This window comes from Balaenoptera physalus (assembly GCF_965194825.1).
Source record: "Balaenoptera physalus genome assembly, chromosome: 2".
Lineage (NCBI taxonomy): Eukaryota > Metazoa > Chordata > Mammalia > Artiodactyla > Balaenopteridae > Balaenoptera > Balaenoptera physalus.
In genome coordinates, this window is record NC_138883.1 from 164,457,621 (window position 1) to 164,485,418 (window position 27,798).

A 27,798-nucleotide genomic window follows, 5' to 3' on the forward strand; every position below is an offset into this window, starting at 1 on the left:
AAGATTTCCCCAGCTGTCTTTGCTAATTGAATGAAAATCATAGCTCTCCAAGTGGTTTTCTATGTATCTACTGCACTACTTAAAATATTTTGTGATAGTTTGACTAGTATTCATTGTGTTTCATCTTATTCATTTTCTATGTGTATTCTGACTACTCCAAGACCAACAAGCAATTCTCATCAAAATTGTGAATATTCTTAGGACCAGATTGCAGTTCAACTTAAGTATTTAGAGTGCCTACAATGTGCAAGACACATGTGAGCTGTAATTGCTATCAAATTCCTCATATACAATCCTAGAAATGGAATGTTGGTTTTAAATGATACATCAAAAATATTTTGTATTTACTCAGTCCCCATTTTGATTGTGTATCAGATGGTTTTTTTTTTTTACTGATGCCTTTGTAGTCATGAAGCATGGTGGGTATTGCTTAAGGTAATAGGAACAAGGGGCTCAGGTGATGAGTAGGTTTAAGTTGTTGTCTTATGAAGTAAATGTGAGAAAGGGACAAAGAAGGTTCCTTTCTGGGTTTTGTCTATATTTCCTGTTTCTTAGTGGCAAGAAAGGAGTTGGGGTTGGACTTTAGGGAGGAGGGGGTCAGATAAGCACATTTCACATATGCAGTGATTGGTTATCCCCTTGGGCAAAGGAACAAATTCATATATTCTTATACTAATGTTTGTGTTAACTTTGTATCCTTTACTAAAAAGCAGTCCCTTAAATCAACTAAAAAATTAGGACTTTTTTCAAGTTTATAGATGTGTATTTGTATTGGCTTTACTTTGCCATCTCAAAGTTTATCAACTTTATTATAATATATAGTATTAAAATCCAGAAAAGTAGAGTTTAGCATAGCATGCATCATGTGATAATAGTTGACTCCATTTTGCCATTGCTTCTGCAAATAATTCAACAACTACTCCTTAGTTTTCATCTATTGTTGGGAGAGAAAGTCTACCATCACCGCTACTCATGTCCTTGTTCAGTGTGCCAACCTATGCCTAGATGTTGAGCAGTCTCTGTAGCTAGTCACAAAGGCAATTAAGTAGGTCAAGTGACCAGAGAGTGACTATATATCGTATGACTGGTTCCTCCATGGGGGAGAGGAACTGGCTTGTTTGCTGCTTGTTTCAAAAAGAGTTGAGCCCGAGGTCTTAGGTGCCTCTGAGGTAGCACGTGTAGAGCCATCACTGGATGTCAGGGTGCCTGTTTAGTACTGAGATGCTGACCTATAATTAGAGAAAAGGAAGGGAAATCCAGGACCACTTTAGACAATAGACTGCAGAGCTGTTTGAGCCTTGGCTGGTGCCTCTCTGAGAAGATGAGAAAGGTGATGTTCTTAGAGGGTGAATGGCAGCACCTGGGTCATCTCACATATGACCTCATGCTGCAAGCCACAATGATACAGTTGGGGACAGAATCCGCCCCACAACATAGCTTGCTATTTTGGATTTTTCTTTCTATGACTATATTATAACTAACACAGGGATACTTCTCCAAGGCCAATAAAATTTTATACAATCCCGTGGAGGATGTTAGTCAAAGCTGCTTCATTCTGGCTACATAATTTGATAGAATGACAGCCCTGATCATGAGTCCCTCACACAGAGAATAATTGATAAATTTTAAGATCTGCTCCAACCACCCTACTCCCCAATGTGAAGGACTCCACTAATTTTGTCGTAGGTACCAGAAGACCCTATGTAGTTGGCTGTGATCATTTTTGTTGTCGAACTTACGTTCGTGTGCCCACCATACGGTGAGGCCAAACACACCAAAATGTCAGATTTTGGAGCCGAGGAAGTTTTATTGCAGGGCCAAGCAAGGAGAGCAGAGCAGCTCATGCTCAAAAGACCCGAACTCCTGGATGGGTTTCAGAGAAGCAATTTTAATGGCAAGGTGAGAGAATGGAGTCGCAAGGTATGTGATCAGCTTGTACACAATTTTCTGATTTGTTGATGGTGAGGTAATAGGGCAGTGACACAGGAGTCAACATTATCAACCCTCAGGCTTCGGTAGGTCTAATGGCTATGTGCTCATGGTCATCAGGTAGTTAACTTCTGTTTGCTGGGGGTTTTAGCATCTGTAAAACAACACAGGAAATGTGCATCAGATACTGTTACCTGGGTACTTCAGGGAGGAGCTAAAGATTCTGTGACTGCCGTATGGCTGATTTACTGTTTAAATTCTTACGAGTTCTCCTGGTCCAACTGCTACTTTTGTCACTACATGTTCACATCCTTTCAATCATTAATTCTTGAACCAGGCTTTTGTGATTACAGCTTTCTACAAACAAGAGGCAGGCAGAGGACATGGAGGAAGGGGTCTGTCACAGAAGGCCCCATAGGATCCTGCTTGGTTATATTTGGAGCAAAAAGATGCCCAGAATCAAGATAGACTGTCCCCTAAGCCAGCAAAGTCTGTAATCCAAGCCAATAGGCAACTGTGCAACTGGTTGAAACAGAAGGTGCCTCTATAGGACCAAACTCTTCCATAGAGATGAATCTTCCTATACTGGAGAAACTAAGGCAAGGTTGTGGCCCTTAGAACAAATTACTCCTTTAGCTCCTCCACTATCTGACCCTAGGTCCCAATAGCCTGATTTGACAGCTTTCAAGGAAAAGGGAGATCAAGGGTGGCCCTCAGGTTTCCCATCTCCAGATGAAACAGAAGACCCTACATCCCAGTGAAGGTACGACAGGGTACAGGCAAAAAGTGATGGATACAAACGTTTATGTTATTTGAATATCATGTTCTCTTGAAAGGTGAGAGCCAGGCATTAATTTGGCTGGCTTTGGAAATGAAATAGAATCAGGAAGGGAAGTAACTGCAACCACCTGGAGAAGATGATTCAGACACTTGCTGTCTTCCACCATGGATGCCTCTGAAAGTATAATCGGCACTGATGTTTTACCTGTTTATCCCGTGAGTGCTCATCAAGTCCAGGTGGGGCTTAGCGGACTGCAAAGAGCATCTTGTGGGGAGGCAGTAGTGGGACCAGTGCCTAACAGACCACCAGATAGGCTTCCCATGTTATATTGAAAACAATACAGCATTCCAGGGAGAGAAAAGGAGACCACAGTTTTCATTAATGACTTCAAGACAGCAGAGCTCCCTTGCTGAAAGATGCAATATCTCTAAATATCAACCCTGCGTGCCCAGTTAAAAGTGTACTGTTGACTGTTACCAGTTCAATTTAGTGTGGCTAAGGTAGCCCTAGCTTTTCAGACATTATGACTATAACTGAAGCAAATGTACAACTGACAGTATCTGTTATGCCAGCAGGGCCATTGCTCATGCCTTTGTCTTGATGCCTTTGGTTCCAGATCAAGATCAATTTGACATCACCTGGTTAGGCCTCCAAAACATAATTAACATGCTAACAGAGTTTGAATTCACCTATTTTATTTTAAGTGAAGCAGGCAAGCAACAAGAGTATTTGAATTCACCCGTGGATGGACCGAGACATAGGACAAACAGCTCTCTCCCTTACAGGTTAATTGGCTCTATTATATAGATGATACAATGATGATAGGCCTCAAAAAGAATAAATGACAATGGCTTTAGAGTGGATACTAACTCACATGAGACCCCAGAAATGACTCATTAGTACTGGTGAAATATTAGGGACCAATCACCCAATGTTGGGAGACAATTTTCCATGGATGTCTTGCATTTCTGCACATTTCTGTTCTTTGTTTTGAACCATCTTTATATGGATGTTTGTATAATAAACAGCCTTGGAAGATACAAGCATTGTCTCCCCCCAAAGCAAAGTTCAGGTCTGCTAAGAGCCTTGGAATGTCGAGTTTCTCTTCCTGAAGCAAAGGGCAGGCGTGCTTACTGCCCATTATCAAGATTCAGGTTGTTTACGCTGAGTTCCTCTCGTAATGCAGCCCTTTACTTGCACAGGTGCTGTATATTCTTCTTCACTTCATCCTGTGGAAACTGAGATTCAGAGAACTAACACATGCAAAAGTGATGGTACTCTGGCTACTTCTGTTACTGTGAATGATAAACTGTCCATCTCTGATCCAGGAGTCTTCTGTTTCCTAATAAGTAGCATCCATTAAAACAAGGACAGGCTAACTTATTAGCTTGCAATTCAGGTAAAAATCACAGACCCGTCACAATTCTTGACATACAGGTTAAATTCTGAGAAACAGTATAAGCTGAGGCTCAGAGACTGATCCCTAAGATGGGAAAGAATAAACGTACTTGCCCTGTGTCCCCCTCTACCAGCAAAAAAGGAAGTCCAGCACCAAATTGAGTGTTTGGATATTAGAAACAATGTTTGCCTCATCTAAGGATTTTGTACAAGTTGACCAGAAAATGTGCCAACTTTTTAGCTGGGGTCTTGAGCAGCACACAGTGCTAGAGACAGTGCAAGAGGCTGTCCCAGCATCATTCCTCTTGGGACCTAAATTCCCCAGGGCCCCCTCTGAACTACAGGTGTCTGTTACTGATAACTGATTTCAGCCTCTGGCAATTGGAGGCAGCTTCTGCCTGGAGGTTCCCTTTAGGTACTGGACTCAGTGCCTCTCTGTAGGTCTACCCAGTACATTCATTCAAGAAATAGACACCAGGCTGCTGATGGGAACTTCTGGAGACCAAGTACCTTTCAGAGGATTTCCAGGTAACACTGTGTCCAAATATTCCCATACCGGCCTGGGGGGCCATTCAGGTGCTAACCATGGAGTTGGAAAGGTTCAACCGTCTTCTCTTATGAGATGGAGATGGTATACTCAAGAGACACCCCCATCTGGTTCTGCAGTTGTGTCTTCCTTAGGTAAAAATGTCACAGGCACATCTTTAGAACCTTTAGCTCCCCCTCGATCAATAACAGAGGAAGCCTTGACTACCTTGGCAACCTGGTAGTCCTTCCAGGAATTTCTCACGGATGCGTGGACTTGGTTTATCAATGGCTTGGCCAACCTGAAAGCTGATAATGTCCACTGGGTGGCAGCAGCCATCCAGCCCCAATAACTACTCTAAAAGACTCTTGCCTTGGACCAGATATAGGCAAACAAGTCTTTATTGTTTATTTTATGTTTCGTGTATGAATGTCTTATTCTACTAGGAAGACTTTAAGCTCATAGAAGGTAGGGATCATAGCTTAAATTGTACGTTTCCTGCCAGGTCCAACATGAATTGGACCCCAACTCAAGATATATATTTTAAAAGAATTTATCATTTATTATAGCTGAATTTAAACTTAATCTTAAAATTTTTAAAGAATATTTTTATTTTATATTTTGCCTCAGTGTATTTGAAACATATAATCTAGTTTATTTGCATCCTGGTTTGGTTGGTCTAAAAACCATCCTAAGGCCCACAACAGTTCCCTTTGATTCAAAGAATCCTATTAGGCTAAATGATCTCTATTTATAATTCTGCCTCCAGTAATTATTATTATACTTGGTTCTTCATTATTCTTAATATTATTAGTCTTATGAGACCTAATGTAACCTGAAACTACTGTAGGCATATACTCACAGGAATAGCTTTACCTGATTTTATGTCCAGTTTCAGTCCTCTGAATTGGCGCTTCCTTGGAAATTAAGCTGGACCAGGGGAGGCTGTCCCTGGTTAACTTCCCATTATACTTTGAAAAGTGGGTACTGTCTGGCAGGTGCTTTTTAGGATTCTGCATTAAAGTTCACCATCAGACTCTGAACCACAAGTAGCAATGCTATATAGTGGGAAGAATATTGGACTTGAATTTTTTTTAATGAGTTTTAGCCCTTTGTCAGCTCAGAGTTAAAAATAGAGCCTTAAGTAAGTCCCTTCACCTCTCTGCGTCAGCTTCCTAATATGTTAAGTATCAAATGAAAGAGGCTAATTGAAACCTAACTAGTCTCGCTGCCTCCAGTCACTGCCCATTTCAATTCATCAGTCAGTTTAAAAAGATTAAACTTTCTGGAACAATACTCTGACCACATCACTCTGCTGAGATTACTGAATAGCCTTCCTGTGCTAAAAGTTAAAGTGCAGACTCCTTAGATGGGTATTCCACTTTGGTTCTAGTCAACGTATGTTTGTTGAGTGGCCAGTGTATATATGAAAGTGTTCTAGGCTCTAGTGATGCAAAGATAAATATCATAAGCCTCTTGCTCTTCTCTAAGGAGCTTAGGGTTTAGTAGAAGAGGCATCCTTGTAAATGAATAATGACTTTTAAAAGTCCTACTGTGTGCTATAGTATTTTGATAAACATCAGTGTTATAAGAGTCACCCCAAAATAAATAATAAAGTAATAGTAATAATGATAACAGCCATCATTTGTTGATAGTCTGCCATGTAAGGTGTACCAGGGCACTGTTTGGCATTTTAGATGCATTTTTTTGTGTGTGTAAGATTATCTTCCTTTTACAAATGATATAACTCAATGAAAACATGACTTACCCAAAAGCGTATGAATAAAAGTGAGATTCAGACTCATATTTGCCAAATTACAACATCCATGTCCCACTGTATTAGTTTTATATGGTTGCCATAACAAAATACCACAAGTTTAGTAGCTTTAAAAGAAAACAAATTTATTATCTTAAAGCTCTTTAGGTCAGAAGTCTGGCATGGGTCCCACTGAGTGAAAAGTCACAGTGTCTTTAGGGATGTACTCCTGCCAGAGGCTCTAGGAGAGAATCTGCCTCTTTGCTCATTCAGGTCTTTGGTGGAATTCAGTTCCTTGTGGTTGTAGGGCTGAGGTCCCCATTTCCTAGCTGGCTATCAGCTGCAGGTCATACCCAGCATTTAGAGACCACCCACATTCCTTGGCTGGTGGCCCTCTTGCTGCATCTTCAAAGCTGGTAATAGTGGGTCAAGTCTCTCTCATAATTTGACTCTTTTCTGCCTCTTCTTCAGTTTTTGTACTTCACTCTTCTGCCTTCCTCTTTTGCTTTTAAGGACTTATGTGATCTGATCAGGCCCACCTGGACAATCCAGGATAATATTCCCATCCCAAGATCCTTACCTTTAATCACATTTGCCAAAATCACATCTTCCCCCCACCCCTACCCCCCACACACAAAGTAACATATTCACAGGTACTAGAGATTTGGGCAGGAACATTATGATGAGTCATTGTTCAGACTACCACACCCAGGTTCTTTCTTTATATTTTTTTCCTAAAGAATGAAGGATCTGGTAAAGTGGGATTAGTTTGATCTAATGGAATAGTAGCCTTTTAATAGAGAGAGAAATATATACTTAAAACTAGGAAGAGCATGATCAAGGACTCAGGGACGTAAAGGTCCATGTGTGTTTAGAGGAATGGAGAGATATCTGGTTGAATGAAAAGTTGATGCTATAGTGAGGATTTGAAATAATGATGCTAAAAGATGGGCTGGGACTGGCATGTGAATGTCTTTGAATGATGTTCTCAGGAGTTTAGACTAAATCCCATTAAAGAAGAGGAGTGAGGAAATGTTTTGACCACCAAGCAGACAGCTGAGAATCCTATATGATCATATCTCTACTAATTCCATACATGAATTTTGGAGTGAGAGGACACAGATTTTGAGTTCTGGCTCCAGTATTGACTAGTTTACTCTCTACATGATTGCTCTTAAGGTTTGATGCAGAATAAGTACCGTCATACACATGTGTACATGCATGTACGTGCACATACACTTCTACAGGTACACACACATATGAAAGTGCTCTGTAAATTATAAATGCTACAAAAATATTAGTTTGGATCTCAAACAAGGTTGATTTAATTCTTATCCACAAGCATGCTGTGAATCAGAATTCTCATTTTTCATAGCACTTGCTGATTGCTGGAAAGGCATTTTCTGCTCTCTGTGTTTCTTCCATGAATCCTACTCTTCTTTTTAAGGTTGTTAAGTACCGCACTCCTCTGTGGAGCCATTGCTGGCGACCCCAGTGCTATGTCTCCTGGTGTCACTGATCTTTCATAGAATTGACTTATGCCATTCAGTTCTCCCATCATATACTGATTTGTATTCTCAGTGAACCTTTAGTTTAACTGTGTACATTGTTGTTATTTATAAACTCTATTAGGACAGAGATGTCGTCTTTTGCTTCTTGTTATTTGTTAGTTTTTCTATTTGGCCTAGGATTTTATGTAATGAGATATAATGAAAAAGAACACACACCTCAGTGTTAGATCCATCTGGGTCTAAATCCCAGCTCTGCCACATACCAATAATGTGAATTTGCACAAGTTAATTAATATTGGTGTAAAATCAAGACAATATTTATTTTCCAATGTTGTGAGAATTAGGGATAAAATGTATAAAATGTCCAGCTTTGGTTGGCATTCAGTTAATTTTAGTTATGATAATGAAAGTGATGACTATTAAACGGTGTTTTCATTTTTTTTAACCAAAGCATGTGTTCACCTAAATTTGGTTTTATATAGTTATTTAAGTAGTGATCCATTTTTTCCAAAACATCTTACAATCATTTATTTATATTTCAAAACAGCCTTGTAAATGAAGTCAGTTTTAACAACAATTTTAGTAATGGAAAATTTTGTACAGGAAAGTTAAAGGAAGTGATTAAGACCAGACTTGGAATCACTAAGGCCTGGGAATTGACCTTAATGTGGTGACTTTAGCTGCTATGCTTAGTTAACTATTAGCAATTAGCCTTCTCTCACCAAAACTGGAATTCATAGTCCTAAAACTATCTGGCATTTACATATAGTCATCAAAATTTTTTGGCCTCTCGATTATGCAGCAGACAACCTGAAAAAAATCTAGATTTTTTTTTTCCATTGATTCTTTGTTACTTAAGTTTTTTCTTGTATTTTTCAAAAACTTCAGGAGGAAATTATTTACCTTTGATTAGCTTCATTACTTAAATTGTTTCAGCCTTCATTCCATCTCAACCTATCCCACACAATGTATGAATCTTCCCCCTTCTCTTTTTTTTTTTTTAAATTATTTATTTATTTATTTATGGCTGTGTTGGGTCTTCGTTTCTGTGCGAGGGCTTTCTCCAGTTGCGGCAAGCGGGGGCCACTCTTCATCGCGGTGCGCGGACCTCTCACTGTCGCGGCCTCTCTTGTTGCGGAGCACAAGCTCCAGACGCGCAGGCTCAGTAATTGTGGCTCACGGGCTCAGTCGCTCCGTGGCATGTGGGATCTTCCCAGACCAGTGCCTGAACCCGTGTCCCCTGCACTGGCAGGCAGATGCTCAACCACTGCGCCACCAGGGAAGCCCCCCCTTCTCTTTTTAAATACATCATATATATGGTTACTTGTCAGTAAATTTCAAGGAAGATTCAGCATTATCGTTCTCCAGAGAGAACACTTGAAACAGCAGATAGTCAGTATTTGCCAGTGCGTGCTATGCCGTAATAATATGTCTTGGTGGATTTATAGTCTTTGAAGCCATTTACACCTCCCTCAACCTCAATTTTCTCATCTATACAAAGGAATCCTGGTCTCTAATCTCCCTGGGAATTGAGATGAGGGTAATATAAGATAATATGCGTTAATGTTCTATAAAAATAAGGTATTTATGTTATTGTCTAGTATGATATTAATTTCTCTTTTTTTGCAAATAATAATGCAATAGGAGTTTATTCTGCCTCAGATTTTACTCAAAACCCGCACGTGAATAAATGCTTAAATCATTCAGCCAGATTTTCATACCAAAAACCTAAAAGCAGTTCTTGACCTCTCCCATGCTGGTTATCCACCTTTAATCTATCAGAAATGTCTGTGGCTCTGTCTTTAAAATATTACGTGATTTCAGCCAGTTTTCCCCATCAACCCTGCTACCCTTCTAATGACAATGATAACAACTCACATGTGTTGATTACTCATTATGTTCCAGGCGCTGCTTATTTAATACTCTTATTCCTGCTAGTCTGAACCTACTTCATCCCTAACTATAATAGCCTCCTAGTGGGTCTCCTTTTAGGTATTCATGCTACTCTTTCCATGTGCCAGTCAAGGATTTTTTTTTTTTTAATATTTGTTTCTGGGTGGTATTAATTATAGGCAAAAGCTGCCAATGGCTTCCCATCTCAGAGTAAAGCCAAGGTCCTTACTGTGAACATAGAGCCCTCCTCCTGGCCCCCTCTAAATCCCCTCCCACAGCTCAGAACCGCGCTCATTAGGATCTAGCCATATGGCCTTCTTGACGACCCTCCATGACTCTAAGCTCTTTCCCACCATAGGACCTTGAACTTGTGATTCCCTCAGCCAACATGCATGGCTTTCTCCTTCATTCTATTCAGGTTCTCTACTTAAGTATTATTTCTTTAAGGATGACTACAAAGGACCACCCCCTCTTCCACCCACACTCCGCTTACTATCATTCTCTCTATATGTGTGTTCCGTCATTGTCTTTCTTCTCCAGTGGAGGAGAAACACCATGAGGACAAACACTGTCTTCCCACTGCTGTGCTCCGTGTGCCAAAGCAGCGTGCCTGGCACAAAGGAGGTGACTGTTAATTCTTTATTGTATAAAGGAATAAATGAAACAAGGGCATGAAGACTCTTGTGAGACTTTTGGTCTTAGTGAAAGCTTGTTATAAAGATTAATTCCCTTAGCTCCTTAGCTTTAGCTTACTTCTTCTTCTTCTTTTTTATTTTCTTAATATGTATATACTTGACAATACTGAAGACCCATGAGAGAAATTTCTTTACAACCTTGTGTCAGGGAATGCTGTGGTTCTCCTAAGCAAGTAGTGTGACTTTAATCTTACAGATACTGATTTTTTATAATTCCTTATGCCTCCCTTTTGTAATACTCTCAGAGTGCTACTCTTGTAGCCCAATTATTATAACTCTGCAGGATGATTTTTCTGTTGTAAGCTTGTAACTAGATTCATTGTACTAGTTTCTCTTTATCTTCCGATTCCATCAGTTTACCCATTTGGCCACTTCAGTTCTTACTGAAAAGAAATAAAATATTAAAATACTAATAGAATGTACTTATAGCAACCTCTGAGGTTCTGTTTATTCATTCTTTGTCATGTGTATCAGCTCATCAGGCTTTAAAGTAATAGACAAAATGACTTGCCCTCAATACAAGAGGCTGGCATTGGCCGGATGAAATATTTAGTGATCCTAACCATTTTAGCTCCTTGATTTGTTTATTCTTGCATTTTGTTGGAAGATTCTCCAACACATCTGGAAGCAGTGCACTCAGGGCTCCCATGTTGATGATTGTTGCTGCCCATTCAGTGTTAAACAAGGGGCTTTGGATATTCTCTCTCTTATCATCCCCACACAAAGGAATGGAACAGTCATACTATTCCCATTAGGCTCTTGAGAGTCATTGGTGACACAGCAACCAAACTTCACGGCTCAAGTGGACATCTGAGATTAGGGCTTTTAGCCTTTCCCTGGAGCATATTGGATTGGAGTGGGTTAATCAGATTAGGTATTTGATAATATGAGATACATTGTCTAGTCCAACACTGTAATAGATGTTCAGTGTACCAGAGGGGTGATTTTGATGATTACATGATTTATGCACAGCAAACACCTACCACAGAGCCAGACAGAATTAAATATTTGATAATTCGATCATTAGCCATTACAACCTGTTATTAATGTGGTATTATTTTGTTTTGTACATGTGTGATAAATTTTAATAAATTTAGGAAATTTTTTCAGACACATACTATATGTGTGTATATGTTATATAGGTTGCAAGGTTTATTTTATAACTGGAAATTGTACTTTAGCCTTCTTATCCTTAATTGCCACATTTGAAAATGGAGATAACATTTCTTACAATGTTGTTATGAATATTAGATATAATATAAGATCCTTAGCACAAAGCACAGCATATAGGAGGTGATTAATAAATAGTAGTTATCATTATGATTAATTTTACCATTCACTTTAAAATTGCTCTTCAGTCATTTTAACCATATTTTAATATATGTGCATATTCATGTATGTAATACTTTCATATGTACATACACAAAATATACACACTTGTATATATGTAATATGTGTGAATTGTGCAACACATACATAGCATATATACACATACACATGCACACAGGTACATACACACAAATACTGAAAACTAGTTTTACCCGAGTTAGATGATACATATTTTAAGGAAAGGGGGCCTATATTTTAATCCTGTTTTAAAAGGATTTTGCACTCTACTCACTATGAATGATGTATACTAAGTCAAAAATACATAAACCAAAACAAATTCAAACATAATTTTAAACATAATATACTGCACAAATGGGAGTAGCATTTAGGCACACAAATACTGTGGATTTGTTTTGCTTCCTATTAATAGAATTTAGCTTAGATGGTCTGTTTTATTGTCCCCTTTGAATTAGATAATTGTCTCAGTTTCATTACATAGAATTTTTATTAACCAGGTCAGCAGTGTTTACAAATGGAAATTGCTTTGTTATAGGATCAAATTGCATAAAGGTAGTATTAAATTGGGATTGTGACTATAATGAATTCTGTCTATAGACATAATAGGTAAATCTTTGCTTAAAGTATTAAAAAATGTATATTTTGAACAAACTGAATAGCTACTGTCACTCTCCAAAACAAAAGGAAAAAAAAACCAGAAATGTTTATTTTCATCACAGCAAATAGGTCCAAGGTGATTGACTCTGTATAATAGCCTCCGTCTTGGTATCTCAAAGTTCATCAATCCAAACACAGCCCTATCCCTGTCATCCTTGTCCAACAACCAGAATATCAACTCATCTTCCAGTCAACCATCTCCTAGGAGGCTCTCACTCACTCACTATATGCCCTCCTCCTTGCTTTATTCAGTTCGTTCATACTCACTCATTCATTTTTTTGTTCAGCCAGCAAATGTATCGTGAGTCCTTTGAAATACGTGCCAGTTGCTATCCCCTCTGGACCCTACTGACTAGGGTGGAAAGAGTCATAATGCAAATAACCACGCAGACAAGTACAACACGATGTTATTAAAGTCCTTGAAGAAGAGCTGCCTGTTATGTTAAGAGGTTATAGTAGAGGGATTTGAACAATCAAGACTTCCTGCAGGAAGTAGAGATTGAGCTGAAATCTGCAAGATTTTCAAAGGGAGAGTTCGGGAGGCAGGTGGTCCAGCATGTATAAAGTGTCTGTGGCTGGCGGGGCTGGAAAAAGGCCAGTAGGTTTGTGGTGGGGAGTTGAGGGGGAGAGCATGATCAGAGAGAAGGCTGGAAAGGTGAGGAGCAAACAGACTTTGAGCTGATTCTCCGTCACCTTAGCAAATTTGGTCCTTTCCCTAACTGTGATAGGTACCCATGAAAAGCTTTCAAGCAGGATGGTGATCCAATTTGCATTTTGAAAACATCACTGGACTTGCAACGTGGGCTATGAATTTCAGGAGGACCAGAATAGATGCAGAGCAATCAGCTAGGAAGCTATTTCATTAGCCAAGGAGAGAGATGAGTATCCCTTGAGAGAAATGGATGATTTAAGAGATATTTAGAAGGTAAAATGAGAAACTGTTAGTGACTGATTGAATATGGGAAATGAGGGAGAAACAGGGATCAAGGGGGACTACTGAATTTCTCCTGGGTTCTCTTTTATCACTACTCACTTTCCCTTTTTGCTCTACCTTTTGCAACTCATAAACTACCCTATATTTAGTATAGATCTTAGATATTTTCACAGGGCATTTCATTCCTTATATCTCCTTTTGAAAACTGAAATTTGGTTCTCCCTTCATTTCAACATTTCTTCCATAGCCATCTGGAGTGGAGGGTTCCACTTCCTGTAAACCGTGGTGTCCAGAAAACTGTCAACATTCTTGCCACTCATTTCAGGTTAGTACTCCTCAAAGGAGCTTCAGCCTTTGGATTTCCCAATTATGGTATAACTTTACTACTTCAACCCTTTCTTTAACCTGGGATAAGGCCCTGGCGTGTTCAGGCCTTTGTTCTAGCCTATTTCTTTTTAAAATAAAACAAATATTTATTTCATTACACACACACACGGTATAACCAAAAAGGGGCATAGATTAAAAAATCATTTTCTTCTGACTTCAGTCTTTATGTTTCTAATTCCAGAGGAATTGTTTATTGCTTATGTATCTTTCCAGAGATGTTCAATAAATACACCGGCACATGTGTATGTTGTGCCTGTGTATGTATTCCTCTTTTTCACTTTAAAAATCTTGTTGTTCATTTGTAGCCAAAGTAAATTTCAGGTGCATCAAAGGTTTAAAATCTTTTAAAAAATGAAATCATATAGTAATCATATAACACTAGAAAACATATGGAAGATTTTTATTTAATGTTGGATTGTCAAAAACCATTCAAGGAAGTATTGAAAAATTTGACTGCATAGAAGTACAAAATATAATTTTCCTAAAGTGATTTTTATCTTGAGATTTAGCCCTAGGTCATACTTGTGGCTCTAGCTCTGTCTTATGGCAGCAGCTCCATTTGCGATGTCTTACATAAAAACAATTCTCTGTAAATACGCAAAGCCTCTATTAGGTACACTGAAAGAAAACAAAGGATTATTATAGTTTACATTTCCTGACAGCAAAAATAATCCACTGGACTGTCTTCATGTCCTTTCTCTGTTAGTTGAATTTAAGACTTCAGAAAATGATGATGCTTAATGATTAAACTCATTACTTTACCTTACTAAATATGATACACTCAAAACTCAAGGTATGCAAATTGTTCACCACCAAGACATTAGGAATTTTCTCCAAGTCAGAATTATTAAGAAACATTTATCTTTATAGGTTCCTTTGTATTTCTTATTTGTGTGCTCTTCTAGTAGAGAGAATTAGGTGAATGTTAGCATGTAATGTCACCCTAACATTTCTTCGATGTAAAGTATTAAAAATGAGTAATTAAGAAGTTGAGAAATAAACTGTTCTTTCTGAAAATATCTTTCTGAATGAACATGAGTGGTAACTTTGTTAGTATAAATTTTGTCACGCTGATCAAGACAGTTAGAAAGTGCTTTGAGTATTTGGATTGCTACTATTTGGAATGAAGAACATGGAGGCTGCAGGCACAATATTTTGGCTAACAGGCAGTTTGTTCCCAGTTGAGGACTGAGCCTATGGCTAGTAAGCATTGCCCAGGAAACATGTAAGTATGGAATGCTGCTGTTCTAAACTAAAGCCTCAGCAATACTGCAGTCACAGTCAGTTTGAATCACGTTAGTTCCTTCTCCTTGAACCCTGGAGGCTTCTTTTCTGTTTAGACTTCCTTCCATGCTTTCCTCTTTTTCTTAATGCAAATCATGATTCCTCTACCTGTTTTGTTTTGTTTTGTTTTGTCAATTCTTTAAGGCTACCATGATCTATTTTATGGAATTTCTTTCCACGTATTCTCTCCTTCATGCTAACATTAAAGGAGATCCCACAGCAACTTGGTATTTTCAAGTTTTTGCTGCAAGTTACTCTGGGAAAATATCAAGAGGCTTAAAAAATAACAAATAGGAAGGCCTTTCAAATGTTTCAGCATCTCCCAAAGCAACTGGTCTGCCATGTTTTACCTACTGCAAAGACAATTACCAGAAGGGTTTTATTTTCTATCCTCATGTCACCTAGAAGGCTTGGCTGCTCCACTGAACTCTCTTGCCACATAAATAGAATTACAAAGTGAGAAAAGGAAACGCAGCCCCTGACATTCAGGACCTGGCCTGGAACTGTCACCTAGGCCTTGGGGTTGCTATGAGCTGGTGTTTCTCCTGTTTAATGTAAACAATTTCACAGAGTGTCAGCAACAGACAAAGCCATTCTGGTACCATGATGGAGCAAGATGAAAACCAGATCACTCTGTGACTGTGCTTGAACACAGACGAAACATGGACATTGTTTCAGCAAAAAGAATGACCAGACATTCCCCTATCTTTACTCATATGAATGAAACCTGTTCCTAACCAATTATAACTTTAGCCTATTCTAGTCTTCCCTTTGTTAGATAAGAATTATTAAGATACCTGCTTCCTGACAGCACCCAGTTATCCCTGCTTCCTGACGGCACCCAATCTGGAGCAAAACTCCACTCTCTTGGAGCCTCCCCAACATAACCTAACCAAAGCCCTAATCCTATAATAAGTCATTTCTAATACTCTCGTACTGAGCTGCCTTGTGGTTCCCAAAGGTATTTGTTCTCCATTGCTACAATGAGTAACAAACCCAACTTGCTTTCGACTATAGACGTGTGCCTTGTTGTCCTTTGCTGGAGGGCAGTGGTACCAGAGAGAGAATGGAGCAAGACTGTACAGTACGTGTGGGCCACTTCAAGGATTGAGGTTTTTACTCTGAGTGAGATGGGGTGCCATGGGAAGATTTTACTTTTTTAACTTTCAAAATTTTATATTTTAAAAAATTTTGTAGTAGTTTCCAGTTGAGAGAGACATTGCAAGAACTATACAGAGAACTCAAACATACACTACATACAGATTCACAGATTATTATCAGTTTGCCCATTCGTTTTATATACAAACTTACTTTCTTCTGAGTCATTTCAGAGTAAATTGCAGACATCATCATGTCCTTTTACCTCTAAATAATTCATAGTCTGTTTTCTAAAATAGAGGACAGTCACTTAAATGTATAATGATTAAATCAGAAAATTTAATATTTATACAATATTATTATCCAATTTATAGGCCTCATTCAGACTTTACCAATTGCCCCAAAAATATCCTTTATGTAATTTTTGCTTTTTACCTGAATCATAGATGAACACATTAAGCACATCTATGATAACTGCTTTAACTTCTTTGAAAATTCCATCATTTCTGTCATATCTATTTTTGCTTCTATTGACTAAATTTTCAGGATCCAATCAAGGATCATGCGTTACATTTAGTTTTTATGTATCTCTAGATTTCTTTAATCTATAACAATTACTCAGCCTTTCTTTGTCTTTTTTGACATTGATACCTTTGAGAAGTATAGGCCTTTTATTTTGTAGAATATCCCTCAATTCGTGTTTTTTGATTTCTCCTCATAATTAGATTTAGTTTATGCATTTTTGGGTGAAAATGACTTGTCAGCTTTTTTGGAAATTAGTTGATCATATATTTGTGAGTCTATTTCTGAACTGTATATCCAGATCCACTAACCAATCTGTCTGTACATAAGTCAGTACCATACAGTGTTAATTTTTATAGCTTTATAGTGTATATAGAAATCAGGTACTGTAAGTCTGCCAACTTTTTAGCTAATGTAAGTGCTTTGCATTTCCATACACATTTTAGAATCATTTTGTTAATTTATACAAAATCCTACTGAAATTTTGATTGGGGTTATATTGAAATTATAGTTAGATTTGGAGAGAATTCAGTTCTTAACAATATTGAGTTTTATAATCCATAAAACTGATATGTACCTCCATTTATTTAGGGTCTCTTTTCCTATCAATATTGTGTAGTTATCAGTGTAAAGGCCGGGCATGTATTTTGTTAAATTTATCCCTAGAATTTCATGTTTTGGGATGCCATTTTAAAGGATTTTTTAAAATTTCAGATTCCAGTTATTTATTTGTAACATATGGAAATGTAATTGATTTTTGTATATTGATGACATGTAACCTTGCTAAACTTACTTGCTGGTACAAATAGCTTTTTTGTAGATTTTATAGAATTGTAGGTGAACACATTGAGCGCATTTATGATAGCTGCTTTAACTTCTTTGATAATTGCATCATCTCCGTTTTATCTATATTTGCTTCTATTGACTGATTTTTCTCCTGGTTTTAGATCACATTTTCCTACTTCCTCATATGCTCTTAATTTTTAATTTGATGCTAGACATTGTGAATTCTCTGTTGCTAAGTGCTGAAGTTTGGTAAATTCCTTTAAAAAGCATTGAACTTTGTTCTAGAGACACTTAAGTTGCTTACAGTTCTGTTTGGTCCATTTAAGCCTTATTTTTAAGTTTTTGTAAAGACAGGTTTAAGATAGAAGTCAGAAAATTTTTACAGTCAATTTTTTTTTTTTTAACTTAAGGGAAACTTTATTTAGTCTTCTTTTTAAAGCAGTCTAGTTTAAAAACAAGTTGAGGGACTTCCCTGGTGGCGCAGTGGATAAGACTCTGCGCTCGTAGTGCAGGGGGCCCAGGTTCAATCCCTGGTCAGGGAACTAGATCCCACATGCATGCAACTAAGAGTTAGCATGCCACAACTAAGGAGCCCACGTGTTGCAACTAAGGAGCTGCTGAGCCACAACTAAGGAGTCCTGGAGCCACAACTAAGGAGCCTGCCTGCCGCAACTAAGACTCAGTGCAACCAAATAAATAAATAAATATTAAAAGAAAAAAAAGATGAATAAGGTCTAAGAACCTAATGTACAACATGGTGACTATAGCTGATAACACTGTGTTGTATAATTAAAATTAATTTGCTAAGAGAGTTGAACGTAAGTGTTCTTACCAAAAAATTAAAAATAACAATAAGTAAATAAATAAAAACAAGTTGAGGTTAAGAGAACAGTATGTTCAGAGAGTGAATATGTTCAGCTGTGCAGGTCATATGGTCCTGACTGAAACTACTCAACTACCATTTCAATGTGCAAATAACCATAGATAATATCAATATATAAACAAGTGGGCATGGCTAAGTCCCAATAAAATGTTATTTACTTAAACAGGTGGTAGGCCAGATTTGGTCCTGAGACTATAGTTCCAATCCATGGTCTAGAGACTACTTCCTGCTAGAGTCTCTTTGCTTGTTACTAAATTGTACCCTTTCTGGATTTCCTACTGAATGCCCTGTTTATTCGCCAAGGACTCTCCACTCTGGCTGGCAGTAACTCAAACATATCTGGCCTTCTGTAAATTCTGGTAATTATTCAGCTTATATCTCCTAGTTAGTGTTTTCTTAGAAGTTGTTCTCTGTCTCTCTTTGTGGATTTTACCCTGCAAACATGAAAATTAGAATTCAGCAAAGCCTTAAGCATATCTCTGGATCTCCTTAGCTACATACCTCCTGTTCCTCCACCACCCTGCCTTGCAAATTCTATCTGTCTGAGACTCTGTCTTCTCAACTCACTGCAACCTCACTTTCTGCTGGGCTGACCATTTTGGAGCTACAGTCTAGAAAGTTCCTCCAAGAAGAAGTCTGGCATGATCCTATATAGGATTTGCCTTTTTTTCCCATTCTCTAAGAGATCACAGTCCTGTGCTTTCTGTTGTGCAGTGTCTGCGAACACTTGTTTCATAGATTTTCTCCAGGTGTCTAGTTGTTTATGGCTGGAGGATAATTTCATACCTTCTTACTCTTTCTTACTACGTGTGCTAAGAGCCAGAGTCCTCTCATTACTTATTTTGATGCTGAAATTATTTCTGATTTGACCAGTAGTTCAACCTTTCATCATAATGATGTAATTTTTGGAGAACTTCATTAATTTTTGGCACACACACAAAAAAATTCCCAGGCTCATCTTGGACTTTCTTTTCCTTAGCTCCAAACAGACCATTTTCCCAAGAAGACCTAGTTCCTTGTAATGGGGAATAGTATTTAAATAACGTAGAGTTTGGGGCAGAGAAGTAACATTCGATTTATTTAAAATATCACCATGTAAATATTTTTGTAAATATTTGTAATATTTTTATCGAAGTATAGTTGATGCATAATGTGTTAATTTCTGCTGTACAGCAAAGTGATTCACTTATGTGTATATATATATATATATACACACACACATATTCTTTTTTTTTTTTTTAATATTTATTTATTTGGCTGCGTCGGGTCTCAGTTGCGGCACACGGGATCTTCAGTTGCAGCATGTGGGATCTAGTTCCCTGACCAGGATCGAACCCGGGTCCCCTGCATTGGGAGCGCGGAGTCTCAACCACTGGACCGCCAGGGAAGTCCCCATATTCTTTTTTATATTCTTTTCCATTATGGTTTATCATAGAATATTGAATATAGTTCCCTGTGCTATACAATAGGACTTTGTTTTTTATCCATTCTATATATAATAGCTTATATCTATTAACCTCAGCATGGTTCTTTATTGTTTAATGGACCATACAGGGCAGGGCAAGGGTTGGGTGCAGAGATCAGGAAGGAAAGCACTGCAATACAATCACAAAAAAATGATAGTGGCTTGAGCCAAAATAGTAACAGTAGAGGTAATGAGATATATTCTAATGGTAGGATTGACAATTGACAGAATTCACTGGAAGATTACATGTGAGTTATGAGATAAAATGTTGTGTATATTATTATTACAGCTCCTAGAACGTGGGGCCATCCTCAATTACAAGATGGTCTGTCATCCAAAATTTGGTTCAGATATCAAGACTGATGACGCCACATACACACCAAGATGGTTTGAAAATGTCTGTTACTCACATAATGAGGCTTTCTAGGAAATCAGGGTAGCTCCTAGGCATGTCTGAAAGTAGTTTTAGAGAACGAGGAAAGAAAACTGGGATAGAGTTTTATGGTGGTTAGGTGGTGGGACCTGGCTGAGGATTCCTGTGCACAGGTAGGGGCTTGCGTAGTTTGAATCTTCTACCAACAGGGGGAGCACCTGGACTTTCTTACCAGCTTTCCCAGATGTGGAAGACAATGGGAAGGGCTCTCAGCAATCACGTCATACATCAAAAAATGGAGTCAGACTCTACCGTACAGAGCTCCTCACAAGATATTTTTTCTCTGAATAACTGGAGTTGCCATTAATACAGATGAGAAAGACTGTTCAGTGAGAAAGTTTGGAGGGGAAGAATCAGAGTTTGAATTTAAGCGTATTAAGTTTCAGATGTCTCTAAGGTTTACATGGGAGGTTTTTAACTTTTATAATTGGCTCTTTCTTACAAAATTAAACTGCCTATCAACAGGGTCACTGCCTAATTTAAGCAATAGTTTTTTCTGTAAAAATGAACACAGTTTCATAAGAGCCTTAATATCAGAATCATTTAAAGGTATACACCCTACTTTCAGGTAGCTGATTTCTTTGGACAAAACAACAGGCATGGAAAATAATTTAGAAATAGGTAAATAACATTAGTTGATAACCTCCCTTGATGTTTACCAAAAAATGTTGTTTGTTATTTTATGAATAGAATGCATTATAGCAGTGAAATTTTCTTTATTAACATAGAGGGCTTTCTGTTCAAAATTAATCTTGGGTAATATTCGGATTACTGTGTTTTTAAATTATGCAGGTATTTATGTTTTAGATATATAAAACTTAATCACTGTGACTATCTTAAAGTACTAGCTATATTGATTGTGGGATATATCAGGCTCTATGTTTCCATTTAGAAACATGTCCAAATTATTTTCTTGTGTGTTTTAAAAGAATTGGATTTTAGCTTGATTCACTTGCTTTGGAGAAAAACATCTTTAAAACCAGTAAATTTGTTTTTACTCCCCAAACAAATTGGAATTGACAGAATCAATGCAAATATCAATCGTATAACATCAAATGATCTAGTAATTTCTCAGGTTCTCAACAGATCCATGAGAGATACTGCATCTAGTAGTCAACACCACCATTTCTGTCCCTCGGTGGTCTTGTGTTTGCAGTAGTTGACCTATCACTGCTCTTCAAGTCAATGGATTTTTAAAAAATAATTCTGAAGACAACAGACCTGGGTCCAAATTGCATTTCTGCTCTTGAAAAATCAGCAAGTCATTTTACATCTATAATCCTCAGTTTTCTCATCTATAAATGAGAGGGTTAATGTAAGTGATCTCCATTTCCATTAAAGCTCAAAAATGCTTTAATGTTACAATTCTGAGTCAAGCTCTGTAATTGAAACATCAAATATATTTTGTCTTAACCTCCAATCTGCTAGCTGAACCGGGCACCTAAATAAAAATAGTTTAATCCCACACTGCAAGAAAAGAAAATGGTAGCAATTAACCCAGACAAGAAAGTTTTGTTAGAGACAGAATGCATGGTTGAAACTTATTTTCAAAGGCTTTGCAAGTGTGAAGGCCATTTAATTAGGCAATCTTGAGAGTGCAGTCCAAGAAAAGTTTAGCACACAAAATGGCTAGGAGGCTTCAGAACACCAGCCTCTTCCCCAGTGGTTTCTACATGGCCTTCCATTCCTCTCCTGCCACTTCTTCTCTCTTAGCCATCTATTTTCTAAAATGTGAGACCTATCCAGAACATAAAAGCTTTTCTATGAGATTTTATCAGCAGGAGTTTCCAATTCCCAGAACACCTTCCATTAAATCCCTGAATCACTTCCTACCTCTAATGCACACCAATCCTCAATCTTCGGACACTCTGCCTCAGGCCATGGAAGCTACCATCTAAAAATGAAGTAGAAAGTGGTATTACCGGCCCCCCTAACTGGCAGACAAGGAAGATGGGAAGGAAAAAACTTTCAGATACTATAGTGTCACAAAGCAAATGTGAAGCTGATGTCCCAAGCTGGATCTCAGAACAACTTTTCCTGCTGAAATATTGTCACCCATGGTGGTTATAGTCTATTGTAATATTGGAGCAGGACAGTAATAGTACCTTGACTGTGCGTGTTGAACTGGTTTATCATTTCCAAAACACTTTGACTCATTCATTTATTTAACTAATATTTACTGATTGCCTATGAAGGGCCAGGCACTGTTCTAGGCACTGGTGATATAAACTAGTCTCTCTAATTAGCTTAACTTCTCTAGTTTTTACTATTTTTCTTTCTCTTTAGATAGGGACACTAAAGCTCATCAAGTGTAAGTATGATCCAAGTTGCATAACTGATAAGTATCAGAATCAGTTCAAACTCAGTTGTTCAAAAGCATTGCTCTTTATCTTAAACTCTGTGGAAAAGTCTTTATGGTTGACATTGCTTTGTCAGGAAATTGCTCCTAAAATTCCAAACAACTGACAAATAAATAAGTGTTTTGGAGAAAAAAATCTGTTGGAAAGTTGGATATTACTTGTATATTCATGTCCCTGCTTCTGAGGAAGTATCATATATGTTTGGCTTCTGATAAATGTTGGAGTGCAAGGATGCTGATGGAATGTACTTTCAAATACCCTGTAATATATAAACTCTTACTACCCTAAAGGTTTTGTTTCAGGATAAAAAATGGGAAGCCTCACTTTGCCTTTTATATTTTTTGAGTATAGCTTACAGGAAGTGCTGTATTTGAGGAGGATTGGGGTACTTTCCTAGATCAATAAATTGATGCTTAATTTTTTTTTTTTTTTCATTTTGAATGATGCTTGTGAGTGATCTATAGACCAGAACCTAGAGGGGATTAGGAGAGAGAGAGGTAGGGGTCAGATGCCCCAAACTCCGAAGGACACCATGTTTCTTTACATATTAAAGGGAATCTACTCTTACTACCTTTTAACCTCACTAATGTGTTAGGAGTGTCTCCTCATCCTTTCTTTGTTTGTTTTCTGTTTTTTAGATTACTGTCCATTTGGTTATCGGGAATGTCAGAACGGCAAATGTTATAAACCGGAGCAAAGCTGTAATTTTGTAGACGACTGTGGAGATTATACTGATGAAAATGACTGCGGTAGCTCCTGTACTTTTGAAAAAGGCTGGTGTGGTTGGCAAAACTCTTTGGCTGAAAACTTTGATTGGGTTTTGGGGGTTGGCTCTCCTCAAAGCCTAAGACCTCCCAGAGACCACACACTTGGAAATGAAAATGGTAGGTTATTAGGTTGTTCCAGGCATTCTAATCACATTCACCTTGAGCATCACGTTATCTTCCCTGAGAGCATCTGGAGAGACCACCGTGGTGCCAGGGCAACTAAGTTGAACGTTTAACAAGTGTATTTGTCTCCCGGGACTGCATAACAGACTGCCACAGACTGGGTGGTGTAAACAGCAGACATTTATTGTCTCACAGTTTTGGAGGCTAGAAATCTGAAATCAAGGTGTCAGTAGGGCTAGTTCCTTTTGAGGTCCTTGAAGGAGAATCATCTGGTCCATGCCTCTCACCTAGCTTCTGGTAGCTTCAGACACTACTTGGCTTGTAGGTGGTACTCTCCTTCTGTCTTTGCATTGCCTTCCCTCTATGCATGTCTATCTCTGTGTCTAAATTTCCCCTTTTTATTACAACAGTCTTATTGGACTAGGGCCCACCCTCATGACTTTATTTTAACTTGCTCATCAGCACAGACCCTATTTCCTAATAAGGTCACAGTCACAGGGCCTGGAATTAGGACTTTCACATCTTTTGGGGGGACACCATTTAACATATAACAGTGAGTAATTAAAATTGAATATTACTTTGATAATTGTAGATAGATGATAATATATGCTGCCCTCAGGTACCTTTCCTAAATGACACATACTTGTAATCAATAACCGTGAATTCTGCCACTCATTTGATCATTAGAGAGTCATTTAACTTTTCAGATTCTCAAACTTCTCATCTGTCCAATGGAGATACTAGAATTTGCCCTGTGTACCAAACAGGGATTGTCAAGACCAAATGAGATGATCTGTATGAAGGGGAAAGCAGTTAGAAAGCTGTAGAGGCGTGCAGTTGTAGCTGTAAGATCATCTATGTGAAGGGTGCTAGGTGTGGCTCATTTTTACAGTGAGCTGAGGTCAGGTCTCAGATTCATTGGTCAAGGGGCAAAAGACATTAGGAGAATAAAGAAGGGATCCTGAATTCCTGGATGCTACAGAGTAGGAAATATTGACATTTCACAGGCCTGTGATAAAACAGAGCTCTCCAAGCCAGACCAACCATGCCAAAGAAAGGTAGGTGTAAGTTTCATTCAAACACTCAGCTATACATACATAAGATGTTTTGGATATTTGGATACACAAGCAGAAAACTCAATATCTTTCCTTGTGTGTTGTATATTAAAATCCTCAGCATTTCATTTATGTACTCAACAGATGACTGAATTTTTGAAAGTATGTCATACCCCTCTGTTTGTATTCCAGAGACAATCTTTGCATTGTTTTACAATAACTGGAGAGCTGGGGGAGTCCATGAAATAATTTCTATAGCTCTCTTGTTGAGTCCATGGCATAAATAACCTGTCAGATCAGTTAATCTGCATACCGTGAAGTACTTTGCTAAAACAGAGACAGTTGGAAATTGTTCTGTCAGTGAGCCAGAGGCAACGCTATTAGATTTCCTTTCTCTTTCAAGCAGAAATACCTTTGGCAGTTCAGATCATAGAAATGTAATTAAAAACCCGAAGATGGAAAAGCTAACATAATCCCCTCAATGTCATTTTTGCGTTATCTGAATGCCATCTTGTTCGCAGGGCACTTCTTGTATCTGGAGGCTACTCCGGTGGGCCTTAGGGGCGAAGAAGCGCACCTCAAGAGTGGTCTGTGGCAAGAAGCCAGCGCTGCCTGTACCATGAGCTTCTGGTATTTTATATCCAGAAAAGCCACAGGGTCCATTCAGGTCCTCATTAAGGTAGGATCTCCTCCTGCAATGCCTCTGAGCTTAGTGAAGTTTCCTAGAGACAGCACATGGCCAAAAGGAGATTATCACAACTCTGCTTACCTGGCCCTGGGAAGCCTCCTCCCATCAGAGGGAGCTGCTACTTGTGGTTCAGATGCTCTGTGGAGTTTGGTAAACTGGGCGTGGGAAGCAGCTTTGAGCCCAGTGTCATGCCCTGTGGTTATGACCGAATCCCAGAGACTCCTTTTATGGTAACAGTTAGTCTAAGACACACAAGTTTAGGTATTTCTTTCCCAGTCCTTCTCAGTAAAAGAAACTAGATTATTTGTACATCTGAAAGGAGAGCAGCTATCCATTTTAACTCATATATGAACAATCATTAAGGGAATTAATATTAGACATTCTGGTTCTAAGCACACACCATGCAAAGGACAGAACCGATCAGGAGAATGATGAAGGTATGATTACATTGAACTGCTTATTAACTGTGACACAGTAATGCATTTTCTTACTGTGGGTTAATTAGATGTTTCTGTCAGGGCTTTAATTTCGTTTAACAGAGAGACAGTGTTCAGGGACCAAAATACCAAAGTATACATTAATATTAATGAGACGTGGTTCATATACCTTTACTCTTTGGCAAGTTACAACAGCAGCAAAAAGCAGATAAGTGTGTGTGTGTGTGTGTATGTGTGTGTGTGTGTGTGTGTGTGTGCGCACACATGTGTGTTCATTTCAAGAATCTCGTTAGAATTCCAAGCAAGCTTACTCTAAAACCATGCTCTAGAGGCCATTGCTGTTTTATCACACATGGGCTTCGGTGAAGTGCCCTGACACTGATAGAAAATGCCTGACCAGAATACCAAAGGCCTCATATATCTGAATAGCTAATGCTGCATAGTTCATGTTTTATCTAAAACCTGAGTTACCTTTGTATGTTAGGACTCTTCTATAATAATGCAGAAAGGCCTGCCTAATAAAATACGTGCAGCAATACCACAGTGATTTATTCTTATATTTAAATATGAAAACTTACTGAAATGTAAGGCTTCAAGTTCTTGTAAGAGTATTTTGCCAGTACTCTATTGAATGTGATACTGGATTATATGGTCTGTACTGCTCAATAACAAAAATTCAACTGAGTAAATTTAAAGATCAAATTGCTTTATTGAACGATTCAAGAATTGGACAGCATCCCATGTAGCAAATAAATAGAAAGGAGCCCTGCCAAGTTGTGGGAAAGGAGAGGTTTTTAAAGGCAGAAAGGGGGCAGAAAAAGGAAATGACTAGCAAAAAAATGCATTGCTTCAGGGAAGGTTGCCCTTCGGAGGAGGATGGAAGGGTTCTGTTGGGCAGATTACTTTCCTAGTGCTGACTGGTTATGATTACAGTCCTGAGGGAACTTGAAACTGCAGTTAGGTTAAGTGTTAAGTGTTAGTTTCCTGTCATGGGGCTTAGCACAAGTGACTCCATTTTGAGCCTCTTTTCTCTTTTTTCAGCAGTACCATGTGAAGGACTTGGTGCACTGGATTTTGCTTTTATTATTTGTTTCACTCATATTTACATTTCTCCTCTCTTATAGTAATAAACTTTATATTACTGTAAAATGTAAAATTAAACTATTTTGAGATATGTCTTCCTATCAAGTCACGTTGAGCTCCCATGGTTCCTCCAATTGATTCCTATGGACATTTAACAGCATCTTTAGAGACCTGTTTTCCTACTGTATTAAAAAAACACATAAAAAATATGCCTATTATTATTCAGTGGTATTTATTACAAAGGAGAGAAATCTTTCATAATATATATTGATTTTATATTCATGAATTTTAGGTCAATTGTTTCATTTTTGGTAATTAACAGTACATATTTTTGATCATCATTACAGAGTACTTCTTAGGCTTCTCTGTGTGTGGAACCATGCTGGATTTTTACCTTGCTCATTCGTTGAAAATTGTCCTAGCCAGATGGCAAACACAGTAGGGGCAGGGATGCTACCTTTTCTTTCTTTCTTTATTCCTCATCTTTTAAAATGTTCCCAATCTATACATATGTTGCCCCTGGCCCAGTTTCCTCTGCCTTTCCTCAGGAATGCCTCCTTCTGTGTTCCCCTCTTCCCTCCATACCAAGGCCAACACAATCTGGTAGATTCAGCCTTTCACAAAACATTCCTTGACCGCTTTTGCCCACCATGATTATTCCTTTTTATCTGAGTGTCCATCACAACTCCAGAAATTCTTCCTGCTCACTGGATGTTCATTTATATTTATTCTATTTCAATAGATACATTATAAAATATTTAAGGCAAAGCCTTGAGGCTTTAGTTCTTATGTCTCTCAGCTCTTCAGAGAAGGGACTGCTGGGTGAAGGGATTGCAGAGCCCAGTGCTGGGCTCAGGACACCCCTTGTTTGAGATAATCCTTGTGCAGGAATGGCTGTTATGCATTACATGCACGACATTAAAGTCTAATCTGGAGACTCTGAAATCTAGGTCTGAAATATATACATGCAATCAGATGCAAAAGGCATGTAACCACTGAC

General features: G+C 38.2%; 1 protein-coding gene across 1 annotated transcript in view; it reads left to right on the forward strand.

The window, feature by feature from the left end:
* The window catches only part of MALRD1 (MAM and LDL receptor class A domain containing 1), a 621,227-nt gene that overhangs the window by 326,539 nt on the left and 266,890 nt on the right, over positions 1 to 27,798 (forward strand). The window contains exons 28-29 of the mRNA XM_082449909.1: positions 23,284 to 23,529; positions 25,112 to 25,269. Coding sequence (XP_082306035.1) covers positions 23,284 to 23,529; positions 25,112 to 25,269 — 404 coding nt within the window. The remainder of the gene's footprint in view (positions 1 to 23,283; positions 23,530 to 25,111; positions 25,270 to 27,798) is intronic.